General features: G+C 36.8%; 1 protein-coding gene across 11 annotated transcripts in view; it reads right to left on the bottom strand.

Moving 5' to 3' along the window:
* Csnk1g1 (casein kinase 1 gamma 1) overlaps positions 1-14,139 on the bottom strand; it is a 153,885-nt gene that overhangs the window by 22,018 nt on the left and 117,728 nt on the right. For 9 of the 11 annotated variants that reach the window (XM_078048904.1, XM_040274161.2, XM_078048901.1 and 6 more), the window contains one exon: positions 4,028-4,138. The exons of the other annotated variants lie outside the window; for them this stretch is intronic. In XM_078048904.1, the coding sequence (XP_077905030.1) occupies positions 4,028-4,138 (111 nt within the window). The remainder of the gene's footprint in view (positions 1-4,027; positions 4,139-14,139) is intronic. 11 annotated transcript variants of the gene reach the window in all.

Here is a 14,139-nt window from a genome sequence, read left to right as displayed (position 1 = left end):
ACTGAACTATGGAATACATCATCGTTATCTTTTCTTTTGTGCACTTCTTTTTTAAAATTAAAAAATATTTTTAAGGGGCTGGGGTTGTAGTTCAGCGGTAGAGTGATCACCTAGCATGTGCGAGGACCTGGGTTCGATCCTCAGCACCACATAAAAATAAATAAGTAAAATAAAGGTATTGTGTCCAACTACAACTAATATATATATACATATATATATATATATTAAAATTCATTTTTACTTAGCTTTTTATATATTAATTGCTAATCACTAATTTTACCCAAACTCTTATTGATTGTAGTGCTGGGGATCAAACCCAGGGCCTTACACATGCTACACAAATGCTCTATCACTGAAGTACACCCCCAGCTCCCTTTTATTCATTTTAAATAGCTTCTTTCATGATATTATGACATACCAGTATCCTAGCCATTTTCACCATTTTTAGTGAAAACTGTTCTCAAAGCCTCCTGACAACTTCTACTGGCATACAGTTGTCCCCGCAGGATCTCTTAACTTTACCATTACATTAGAAATTCCCTTTGTACATCCTCTTGTAGCTTCACATGAAAAGGTTAATGAGAAGTAAAATGTTTGATAGTACAGATGTTTTAAAAGATCTTCATGAGGGGAAATGGTGGTACACGCTAAATTTCAGTGACTTAGAAGGCTAAGACAGGAGGATTACAAATTCAAAGCCAGCTCCAGCAACTCAGAAAGGTCCTAAGCAATTTAATGAGATCCTGTCTCAAAATAAAAAATAAAAAGATCTAGGAATGTAGCCCAGTGGTAAAGAGCCACTGAGCTAAGTTCCCAGAACCAAAAGAGAAAAAATAAAAAACAAACAGGGCTGGGGTTGCAGCTCAGTGGCAGAGTGCTTTGCCTAGCATGTGTGAGGCACTGGGTTCGATCTTCAGCACCACATAAAAAAATAAAAAAATAAAGGTATTGTGTCCATCTAAAACTTAAAAAAAATAAACATTAAAAAACAAAACAACAACAACAAAAAACCCACAAACACCTTTATGCACCAGACTGACAGTTTAGTTGAGTATAGAATTTCTAGGTTGGAAATAATTTTCCCTCAGATTTTTGTAGGCATCATTCACTGCCTTGTAGCTTCTAGTACTGCTGTTCAGAGATTCAAAGCTATAGTAATTTCTGATCTTTCCTTTGCATATGATTTTTCTCTCTCTGGAAGCCTGAAGGATCTTCTCTTTATTTTCAGTGTTCTGAAATTTCACAATGATATACCTTGTGTGGTTCTATTATCCATTATGCTGTGTTCTCAGTGGGTCCTTTTGACCTGAAAATCAATCTTCACTACTTCTAGGGATTATTTTGTTAACGATTTCCTCCCTTCACTTTCTCTGTTCTCTTTCTGAAGTTTCTAAACTTAGAACTATATGTCCTAGGTTCTCCTCGAATCTTTATCTACTTTTTTTCTCCTATTTTTCAACTATCTTTCTCTGTTCTACCTTCTCAGAGACTTCTTCAACTTTATATTACAATTTAATGTGTTTTAAATTTTTGTTATATATTTTTTAATTACCAAGAGCTCTCTTTTTCCATATATATATATATATATATATTTAAAAAACAATGCTGCTGTTGTTTGCTTTAGTCTCTTTCTTTTTTTCTTTTTTTAAAGAGAGAATGAGAGAGGGGAGAGAGAGAGAGAATTTTTAATATTTATTTATTTTTTTTAGTTCTCGGTGGACACAACATCTTTGTTGGTATGTGGTGCTGAGGATCGAACCCGGGCTGCACGCATGCCAGGCGAGCGCGCTACCGCTTGAGCCACATCCCCAGCCCTAGTCTCTTTCTTATTAAAGGCTTTCTTTGGAAGTCTGATAACTCTTGATTATCTATCATTTTAAAAGTGGAGAGCTGCACACTAATTGGCACTGTGAGAACATAGCTAGACTTGACATATATGAATTGTACTAGTGATCTAGTTGGCCATTTCAGTGAGGAAACCTTGCTGTCAGTATCCTTAGATTTTTCTTTAGGGTTGGTTAGTTTTTAGAGCACATTCTTTCAATCCCTTGCTGGAGCTAGGGGTACAGCTCAGTGATAGAGGGCTTTCCTAGCATGCAGGAAACCCTGGGTTTTTGATCCACAGCATCACAAAATGTAAAATCAATAAGTAAATGACAAAATTCTAAAAAAATATTTTGCCTGGAAGATACAAACCTGAATACCAGCTTTCTGAAGCATTAAAAGGAAGGCAGGCAGGAAGTATATACATTCATTTAATCTCCCTCTTCTCAATACAGTACCTTGTCTTCAAAGGTATCTTATATCCCTTAGTCCAGAGACCTTCTCTTTTGCTTTTTCTAAAGAATAAATCCTTGATTTATTTTTTAATTTTTTTAAGTTGTAAATGGACCTTTATTTTATTTATTTATATGCAGTGCTGAGAATCGAACCCGTGCCTCCCACGTGCTAGGCAAGTGCTCTACCACTGAGCCACCACTCCAGCCCCTATGTTTAATTTTTGCTGGAGAGAGAAGAGCATCTAGGGATACATGAGTTCTTAAACAAATTTTTTTAAAAAAATGTTTTTGTTAGTTGTTCATGGACCTTTATTTTATTTACTTATTTATATGTGATGCGGAAAATCAAACCCAGTGCCTCACATGCTAGACAAGTGCTCTACCACTGAGCCACAACCCCAGTCCCCTTAAACAACTTTCGACCAATTTTTCTAACTATAGTACAACATCTCTACCCCCCATCCACTACAGACAGCCAATTCCTGAGTCTTTAGGGAATTTCCCAGTGTCAACAGGCTAATTTTCAGCACTTCCCTTTACTGGCTGAGAATTCAATTTTCTTCATTTATTTTTATTTTTAAAATTTTATTCTTTTTAGTTATGATACAACACCCTGACATAATCACAAACACATGTAACCAAACCCTCTCCAATTCAGTCCCTAGCACTTCTACCTGACCTCCAGGATTCAATTTTCTTGGGACTCATAAATCATTTAAAAATTGCTCATCTGCTTTGCAACTTCCAATATGTTGTTGCTTTCTCTTCTGTGTTCTTCCATCTTTATATAGACTTATGCCTTTAAAAAAATTACTTTACCATTGTTTCAGGAGAGGGTGAAATGAAATAAGAACTATGTACTCAATCTATCAATTTTACATAGAAATTCCTAGGACTTCTTTCCCTCAATGCCCACATAAGGTCTTTACAGGGCCAAAGGTGTCTCCTAGCCTTCTGTGAAAAAGAAGATCTTTCAATGAATCACTCTTTGTAAAAGCATATCTAGAAGATCAAGACTATCCAGATGCACTTCTGTATGCAAAGGGTTCACTGTGTACCTTCACTGGTAATGTCACTTACCAGTATGCAAAAAATATTCAGATTAAGATTTTTTAAAAAAATAGTATATAAAAAGCTAAAAGATGCAAGATGTTCTTGGTATTAAATGGGGAAAAGACTCTCAACCTAGCCAAAAAGAAATCAAAAGTAATTTTCTAAGACCACACATATATCAGGGAGAAAAGGGGAAAAAATCCAACATCCTGGGTACCTACTCCAAACCAAATGACTTATGCCAATCAGCATTCTCAGCTTATCATGTGCTAAAGTACATATCATCATGGAATGAGCTAAACCTGCAGTCCTTTGGTCCTCTATCCAAAGAGTACTTATGTTATATGCCGGGTCTTTACAGTTCACAGACTTGACATGAACACAATACTATTTTGATGTTATTTCTATAGTTTATCATGAATGGATCAGGTTGTCGGACTAGGTTATCTCAGTATCAGAAATCAAATAGATATTTCTTAGTCAATAACAACAAGAAGCGATTATCTCAACAAGTGACTCTTGATTCAAAACATCATCCAGACAAAAAACAGCACCCAGATATTAAGTTAACTATAGAAGCAGCTCACACTTGCTCTTAAGTGTCCATTTTAAAGGAACCCAAGTTTCAGAAGCAAGCCAACATTCTACCAGCCAAGCTGGGAATGCCAGGAAAGGCAATAAAGGCAGTTAAGTACCTGCACTGATCCCCCATGGCGGTCTGCAGCCAAGTGAGACGTCAGGTATGAGGTATTGGTCTGCCGGCTGGGCTGGATTTCCCACTCTCCTCGGCGCTCTGACGATGCAGTCTGCTCAGGCATTAGGAAGCATGTCAGCAAGATATGGAAGGAAAGGTGAAGCAACAGCAAGCATAAACAAAATCAAGTACATTAGTGCCCCTGAAAGTTTTGTTTTTGGTTTGGATTTTAAACTAACCACTGCTGCAAAGCACTAAGAAAAAGTTAGCATGGCTACATTCATCTCAGCCTGATGAGCCAATACACGAGACTATAGCACACCATCCTCTTCCAGACACACAAAAACCAGTAATGACCAAAAGCAGGAGGCAAAGGGGAACATTCAAAGCTGGAATCACCTTTTCGCTTCCACATTAGTAAAATTTCAGTAGCCACTGAGCAGACCAAATTCAGAATTTTAAGACTGTTGAACAAAGGAAGACTCATATTTACAAATCATTTCACTGATTAAAGATCTGAACAGATAGTAGTAAATAAAGAAAATCCCTGGATTAGGAATCAAGAATAATATGCCTTTCCCTTAAATAAGGAATCTACTACTCTCAACATTAACCTCCATGAGACTTTCTACTAAGATAAAAGGAGCAGTGGCAGGAATATGCTTTCTTATCTAAAAGAATGAACAAATTATCTTTTCAAAAAACAGATTCATGGGGCTGGGGATGTGGCTCAAGCGGTAGCGCGCTCGCCTGGCATGCGTGCGGCCTGGGTTCGATCCTCAGCACCACATACCAACAAAGATGTTGTGTCCGCCGAGAACTAAAAAATAAATATTAAAAATTCTCTCTCTCTCTCTCTCTCTCTCTCTCCCCCACTCTCTCTTAAAAAAAAAAAAACAGATTCATATGTCAAGAATAAATGATGGGGAGATAAAAAGTCTTGATTATTTTCTGGTTCCTCTAGTTAACAGCCTCTAGTTTGAAATTAGAAAAAGTTTACATGAAAACTATGAATTATTTTCTCCTAGAAAGCAAAAGGCAGATCTTTTCTCTGCAAAAGGAGGGCCTCCAGTTAAAAACCTCTTTGGATTCTGCTTTCACCTTTGCTGTCATTCAGGCTCTCTTCATTCCTTCTTTATCTGTTTTTTTTTAGATTTCATACTATTCTGATCTTGCTCATATGTGACTTTTGTTCTGAAGAATCTGTTTAGGTGCCTCTTCCCCTGTGCCAGATGGCTGAGGAGGTGTTAACATCATCATGCTCAGCTGTAACAATCCTAAGGCTCTACAAAAATGAAAAATGAGTAGTTGGAGAGGCAGCAAAGAGGGATTAATAAATCAAATTTTAATTGCTGCTGATATAAACAACAGCAGGGGCTGGGATATGATACTGCTGCTCTGTATGAAAACCAGTAAGGATCCTATAAATCTTAAAAATGTTGTAACTATAATATATTCTAAAGAAAAGGAAGAGTAAGAAAGCAATGATTTGAGGCTTTTTATTCGTGATTCTGCTGCAGGACTTCACTGAGGAGAGTTGCTTAAAGCTCATCCATAAGTCAATTAAAAGGCATTTCCCATAACGCAGCTACAACTTACTCATCGTTATTAATGAAAATGAAGTAACGTGGGTAGTAGCACTACAGAGGATCCTAGTCATGTTTTCACTGATATTCCTTGGAGAATGAGCAGATAGCCTTAAGATGGTGGGTGTTATTAATTTGCTTGCTATATAATCTTACAGAAGAGGAGTTTGGTTTTATACTGCTATCCTCTTATTAGAGAGAATAAAAAATACCCTAAATGTCACTCTCCCATTCTTTTTTCTTCTTTCTTTCTTTGTAGTAATGGGATTGGAAGTCAGAGGCATTTGAACACTATGCTACATCCCCCCTACACTTAACTCCCCTTTTTAAAAAATTTTGAGGCAGGGTCTTGCCAAATTGCCCAGGCTAGGCTGGAACTTGTGATCCTCCTGCCGGAGCCTCTTGAGTAGCTGCAGTTACAGGTGTGGGCCAACATGACCATCTTACCTTCATTTTTTCTGCCAAAAGACATTCAGGTATTTATCTTCCAAAATAAGATGGTGTATATGACATAATCATACTATTATATAAATTTACTGATGGCGTCTATATTCTTATAGCACTTAATTTATTCTGACTACCATTAAAGATCCAAGAACACACCCGTTCTTTTTAATATTAGAAGTAATATCTATAACTAATATCTATTAGATTCTCTGGGACTTTTTTGTGTGTAATATTTAAGTAGAATATTTAAGCTTCTACACTACTACACAACGCTGTCAGTTCTCCAATTCTTTTAAAATGATCAAAAAAATCCATACAAGTCACTTAGTATTGTTTTGAGTTTTATGATATATATTCAATTTAATTACCTTCTCATGATTATACTTTGTTTTTTGCATATTTTTAAGGGTAGATAATATTAAAAACTGCTGAGAATGTACACTCATACACATTCTGAGTGTGTGTGTTTGTGTGTGTGGTGGGGAATGAACTCAGGGCCTGGTGCAAGCTAAGCAGGTACTCTACCACTGAGTCATACCCACAGACATCATATGCTTTTAAAGTTAAGAAAGCCCTGAGAGCTAATCACTTATTATTTCTATTTTTATTTAAATATGTATCAGAACTCTGGTTTGATAATACTGTCTGATTCACAGGACTATGTACTAATTCATATTAATTCTGGCTAAATAATTTCTTGGAAGAATTAAGATTTTTATTTAAATGAAATAGCAAGACATTTTTCAAAGACTAAGAGTCACATTCTACCTCTATTCTCAAAGCAATATGCATTTACGTTTTAAAGACAGAAAAAAATTAACATTCCTGATTCCTTCATAAGTACTTCCACTGTAACCAAGCAAAGACATGACTCATACCACAGCCCTCCTGTGCCTTTTATGTCCATTGAAAGCAATATCACCAAGTGATAGAGTTGAATTAAGGGGATGTTTTATGGCTTTGGAAAATACTTTTCATTAAAATGCTAAGCTTTAGGGCAATTCACTTCTGGAATTTAAAGGCTGAGACTGGTACCTAAAGACCAATGTAGTAAAATGGGCTGTTCATCAGTTTTACAAAGTAGCTGAATGCATAGAAGTCAGATGAAACCAAGGATGCTGACAACTACATTTTCTGCTAGTGTAACTAACTTCCTCTGCAAAGTACTCCAGGCAACACTGTGTACACAGGATCTATAATTAGGCATGATCAGCACAGTAGCTTGTTAGACAAGCAAGCCAGTGGAGATCAACATGTAACCACTTCATTCTTAAATCTCTCTCACACACACCACACACCCCTATCTAAACGGCGATCAAGAGGCTCATGGGTAGAGGAGTCATTCAGCAAGATCAATTTCTCTGCATTACTTGAAAGGCAGAGGTCCACATGGAGAGTTTTAAGTCCCCAAAGGCAGAAGCAGGAATCTCAAGAAGTGGTACCTCCCCTCAATGGGGAAACACTTTAAAATCTTCAGTTGTGATTGCATTACTTGTGTAAAAATGCTTGGTGTACTGTGCAGTAAGTAATGTGGAAAAAAGAAAGCTGCAATCCAACATAGAATGTATCACAGGCAAAACTAACAAAAAGCACCTAGGAAAAAATATATAAGATTGGTGAACAGGTGAAAACCAGAGGTGATGGAGACTATCCTTGCGGTCCATTTGGCAGGGATTAACTGACATAACAGGGTGGGAAACACTGTCTGAAAACGTCTCAGCTATCACCTCTATCTGTGGCTTGAAAATTATTTCAAATTTCTATTGGAAATAAAGCTACTGTTCTGACAGAAGACAAACATCTTGCTCTTGAGGCAAATAAATTACCAAATCCTATTCTTCATATAAAGTTAATTTTAAAAATTGATTGATTGATTACATTAACAAAGAACTTTACCCATTTCATTTTATGGCTCCAAAATTTTTTAAAAGTTGCCATCTACAAAAAACATTTTGGCCTCTCATGTCAGTCTTATTAGCTTTATTAACTGTCTTCAACTATGAGAAAAACAGAGATTGAATAGTACCAAAAGATTAACAAAGAATATACTAGACCATATTTTATTTTATCACACTTTCAAGAAAAATAATTTTTCTTTCTTTCTCTTCTTAGTGCAAATAAGTAAAAGGCAGAAAGTATGGGGCAAGCATTTTAAGAAATTTGGGGGCTGAGGTTGTGGCTCAGAGGTAGAGCGCTCACATACCACTCAGTGAAGTACTGGGTTCAATTCCTCAGCACCACATAAAAAATTAAATAAAGATATTGTGTCCACCTATAACTAAAAAAATAAATATTAAAAATAAATATATCCCTTTAAAAAAAAAGAAAAGAAATTTTGGGGTGGGGTATAGAAGACCTTGACAAGCCAGGGAGAGTGGTGCACGCCTATAATCCCCACTACTTGGGAAACTGAGGCAAGACAATGGCAAGGTTGAGTCAGTCTCAGCAAGTTGTCTCAAAAAATAAAAAGAGCTGGGGATGCTGAGAGAGGAAGATCACAATTTGAGGTAAACCTCAGCAACTTAGAAAGACTCTCAGCAATTTGTCTCACCAAAAACAAACAAAGAAGATCTGGGGGGGGACTAGGGTTGTGGCTCAGCAGTAGAGTGCCTACCTAGCACATGTGAGGCATTGGGTTCAAGCCTTAGCACCACATATAAATAAATAAAATAAAGGTATTGGGTACACCTATAACTAAAAAAATTTTTGAAAAATTAAAAAAAAAAAAAAGACCTGGGAATGCAGCAGTGGTCAATTGCCCCTGGGTTAAACCCACAGAACTGAAAAAAATGAAAATTAAAAACAAGACCTTAACAAGTGTAGAACAAAAACAATAAAAAAGGGTCAACAAGAAAGGTTATTGAAATGTATATTTCAACAAAGCTAAAAACTTCCTTCTATTAAGGTAATGAATTAGAAACAATTTCCTTGTGCCAAACAAGGGTTACTCCAGGCAATTCCATCATTTGTGCCAACAACGACTTCTTGTATTCTACATACAAACTTGATCAAATATGAGAGATATTTTAAAAATCACTGACAACACAAACAACCTGGAAGATTACATCAAGGATCAATATTATATATACCCATGGAAAATTAGAAGTATAGATTCTGTAAAACTCTTAGATAAAAAAATCACATGAAGCATTCTAGAAGTTTGCAACTTGAGCTGGGTACCTAGGCACATGCCAGCATTCCCAGCTACTAAGAAGTCTGTGAATATATCAGACTCCCAACTCTAAAAAGTGAGTAAATTAAAAAATGGTATAAAACACTCCTCCATGGATGGCACAAAACAATCCCTTTGATGGAATTACTCCAGGACCACCAAGTCTCATCTTACAAGGAGATGGCTCAGAAAATAGGGTTTCTGCTGAAACACAAAATATTGGAGAATGTGGGCAGCAGAAAAAAATTTTCAAGATGAAGTAGAGAATTAAAAGCAGAGTTAAGCAGTAGTGACTAGGTGACAGGACAGAAGAAATGGTTTTTCGGGTTTGCACTTGTTTGTTTCAGTGCTTCCCTAAGAGTTAAAGCCCCAGAATGAGGAGTGGCCCAATCCTGCACTGAGCTCTGTGCTGAAGAGCAGACAGGTTGTGCATGCAACCCCTACACCTGTGCTCCTGCAGCATGTCAGGTAACTACACACCAGTTAGAGGAGGCAAGTGATCTCTGAGTGAACTAATATGCCTTGATTAGCAAATCCTGAGCCTCAGTGAAAACTAAAAAGTACTCCATTAAAGCAAAGGGCAGTGGCAAACACCTCTATTCCCAGCTTGCGGGGGTGAGGCAAAAGAACTGCAAGTTAGAGGCCAGCTTAAGTAACAGTAAGATTCTATTTAAAAAAAAAAAAAGATGCCGGGAATGCAGCTCAGTGGTAGTGGCCACTGATTCAATATCTAGTACAGAGGGAAAATAAAAAGTACTCTCTAAAAAGAAGGGAGGGCTGGGGATACAGCTCAGTTGCTGAAGTGCTTGCCTAGCATGCACAAGGCCTTGGGTTCAATCCCCAGCACCACAAGAAAAAGAAAGAACGGAGAATTAATCATCTTCTGGTGTTTTACTGGACACTTACCAAGAAGGATACTCCTTTTATGAAGACCTCTAATTACTTTGGCTACTTAGCAGTCTGGCCTAATCTTTCTTTTGGAAATGTTATGCTCCTAACAAGCTTTATTCAGTAAGCATGACAGCACTAAACCACAATATTTTCTAAAGCCTATATATTCCTTAAACCATTCCCTTGGAATCTAGACACAAATAAATACATCTGAACTACTCTTACTGGAAGACCATTTTCTTCAGAATTCAATATGATTTGACTCTTAAATTTTGTTGCTTACTTTTAAGTATAAGGTGGTATTGAGTTAGTTTAAATATGGTTCTTCTGGAAGGAATGAGAGATCAGTTTTGTCGATCTTAATTCATATTTTCCTTCCTCGTCACACTGGAGAGTTTGCAGAGAATAAACTCCCTTAAATATATGCTGCATATTCAAGAACATAAGAATAACTGCCATTTTGAGATTTAGTGTAAGTAGTAGGATACCATATCTGTTAGTTTAATAGCTCTTGAAGGCCAATATGACTCTTTGTAATCTCAAAAAGGATCTATTCTCTCTAACCTTCTAGGCTAAGTAGCTCTTCTGCGTCAGATGCCCACCAAAAACCTATTAAATAATTGGGGCTGATGGAATAAAAGAGAAACAGTATCAAAGTTGCTAAACTATCATATTGTATGTTTGTGTAGAATTTATATGAGTAAGTATTGTCACAAGCTTGGGATTTAAAGTTCTTCAAGAGCAGAATGAGCATTGCTGTAGGCATATCTTAGTGCAATATTCTATATTACTATGTTAACAAGCATACTAAATAAAACCTTTGAAGTATAATATATTGCCTACTAATATCATATCTGTGGATACCTGTAGGACTTATTCCCTCACTGAATTAAATCAGAGAATCCAAGGAAGTTTTAGCAAGTGGAAACAGGCAAAACTATTAAAGTTTTCATCCTCTTCCTGCTGAATAGTAATGCAGAGTTTTACAGAGAGAAATCAGAACCATGGATTTACCATATTGGGAACTGAGAATGGAGAAATACCAAGGGTAAAATGATAGAAAAGATTAACCCACTGGAATCTTTTCGAATGGATCTAGCTTTTAGAAATATTTACTTTATCTAAACTCAAGATTTAATTATATTTCCCTAGACAAAATTAATATTTAAAATTTGTTTGTAATCATTTAGTATTAAAATCATTTAGCTGGGTGAGGTGTCATATGTCTGTAATTCTAGAAACTCAGAAGGTTGAGGCAGGAAGATCATCAGTTTAAGGCCTGCCTTAGCAAATTAGTGATATCCTGCCTCAAAAAAGAAAGGGCTGGGGCCAGGCATGGTGGTGCAAACCTGTAATCCCAGCAGCTTGGGAGGCTGAGGCAGGATCATGAGTTCGAAGCCAACCTCTGAAACTTAACAAAGCCCTAAGCAACTCAGTGACGCCGTAAGCAACTCAGTGAGACTGTGTCTCTAAATAAATTACAAGAAAGAAGTAGGGATGCGGGTCAGTGGTTAAGTGCCCCTGGGTTCAATCCCTAGAGCCAAAAGAGAGAAGAAAAAAGAAAAAAGAAAGGGTTGTGAATGTAGGTCAGTGGTGAAGCACCCCTGAATCCCAAGAGGGAGAAAAAAAGTTTAAAAAGACAGACCTAATATATGTAAGTTTAAATTCAATTCTTTGGGAACCACATTTGGGGTCTATTATTGCATGTACAATCCAAAGAGAATTCAATTCAATATACCTACAATCCAGACCAGCAAAACATAATTTTCCCAGAACATGAGGCAAATAGATTCTCATTGTGATGGAAAAGAATATGATTATCTGAACATTTTTATATTTTATATACTTTTTAAATATTTCATATTTTATTTTTGAGCCCACAGGAGTCTACTTCTGAGTTATATCCTCAGGCAGCCACACCCTACCTTTAAAATTTTGAGGAGGTCTTGCTAAATTGCCCAGATGGACCTTGAACTTGTGATCTTCCTGCTAAACCTCTTGAATAGCTGGGATTACAGGTGTTATGGCACTATATGGCTTGCAGGTATGTTTTTTTTTTTTCAGCAAATAACTTCTGAGTTGTTGTTGTTTTGTTTATTTTTGTTTCTTACATCCCTTCCCTTGAGCAGATGATCTAGCCCTTCTTTGGCTGCCTAACACAAGCAGAATGGCTCTTTGTGGAAATGAAAAATAAGGAAGAAAAATTCACAATTTTTTTCCATGGAAGGTTAAATAAAAAACTGTATTACAAACAAACATCTGATTTCATCAACACTCTTTGTTTAATAGATTCATTCAAACAATTATTTATCAAGTACCCAGACAATGATTTTGTGTTAACAACAAAAATCTCTACTTTCACAAGGCTTACATCTGAGAAGATGAAGGCTTCAGCTAGGTTAAATATCCTATGGTCAAAATCTTGGCATAGATGGGCTGACACCAAGTTATAAGTTCCTCTTCTTTATCCTCCTCCTCTTAGTATAGGAATAAACTAAGCCTGTTAGCCTCCAGGTCCACTCCTGTACTACACAGCTGATGGACAGATTTATTTAGAACAAGGAAAGTTTTCAAGCATTATCATCAATGTTATCTCTATACCTTTACTCCCAAATATTTTCTAGCTCTCTTTTGAGAAAGACCTTCTGTCTGCTAGACCTCTTCTTTTTTTTCTGAGTGTTCTTTGGATTAAACCCAAGGGCTCTCTACCACTGAGCCACATCCCAGCCCTTTTTACATTTTATTTTCTGTCAAGGTCTCACTAAATTGCAAGGCTGGTCTAGAATTTGTAGACCAACCTCCTACACCAATCATAAGGATTACAGGTGAGTGACACCGCACTTGGACACTAGACCTCTTCAGGGCAATATACTGCTATTATTTTAAACTCAAGATACATGTGGTCCATACCCATAATCCCAGCAGTTTGGGAGGCTGAGGCAGGAGGATTGTGAGTTCAAAGCCTGCCTCAGCATAAGCAAAGTCGATAAGCAACTCAATGAGACCCTGTCTCCAAATAAAATACAAAAAAAGGGCTGGGGATGTGGCTCGGTGGTTAAATACTCTTGGGTTCAATTTCCAGTACCAGGGATAGGGTTGTGGCTCAGTGGTAGAGCGCTTGCCTAGCACGTGCAAGGCTCTGGGTTCGATCCTCAGCACCACATAAAAACAAATAAATAAAGATATTGTGTCCAACTACAACTAAAAAATAAATATTAAAAAAAACACACCACCTTAAGATACCTACATAAATCCAAATAAATTCCTCCCCCAACATTCCTGTCTCTAATAATAGTAACACCTGCTTCCTAATTATCTTGGCTCAAAATTTCAGCAAAAGCTTTGACTCATCCTTCTTAATCCTAACATACATGTGGTCTGCAAATTATGGTAGATTGCACCCCTGTAACATTTTTCAATTTTTTTTTAACTACTTTACCCCATCTAGGTTTCCTTTGGCTTTCAAGGAAATTCATGGCCTTCTTATTGGTCTCCACTCTAGCTCTCAGGATATTACCACCTTCTTGGCCAAAAGATTTCCAAAGCAAATTTTCATCATTATCATCCCTCTGTTAAAAACCTTATTTATACTGAAATTAAGTACCAATACTGCAGCCCAGCATTCCAGGAGCCTCATCAAATGGCTCCAACCTATTTTTTTTACCTTTGTCTCCTATGATTCTTTATCCATCTCAAATATTTTAGCAAAATCAAACTAGATTATTATTTTTCATGTACTCTTTCTTCTAAGAACATTTCAAATGCAACTTCTTTCATGAAACAATTTGTTATGTTCAAACTATATAAAATGTCTCCCTTTTTCAATCCCAGGTGATAATAATATGTACTTTGAAATGCTTATCTGTTTTGCCTTGTGATATAGTTATCTGGCTACTTGGCTTATCTGCCAGCTTTTTGAGTACAAGCACTCCATACTTGGTATCCATAGGATAGGCTTTCACATAGCAGGTCCTCAGCTCAGATTTACTGAGTCAAAGTTGCTGAGAAAATGTTAGC

This window comes from Ictidomys tridecemlineatus, chromosome 5 (genome assembly GCF_052094955.1).
Source record: "Ictidomys tridecemlineatus isolate mIctTri1 chromosome 5, mIctTri1.hap1, whole genome shotgun sequence".
NCBI classification, from domain to species: Eukaryota; Metazoa; Chordata; class Mammalia; order Rodentia; family Sciuridae; genus Ictidomys; species Ictidomys tridecemlineatus.
Note: the sequence above shows the minus strand (reverse complement) of the source record. Positions and strands in the feature narration are given on the sequence as shown.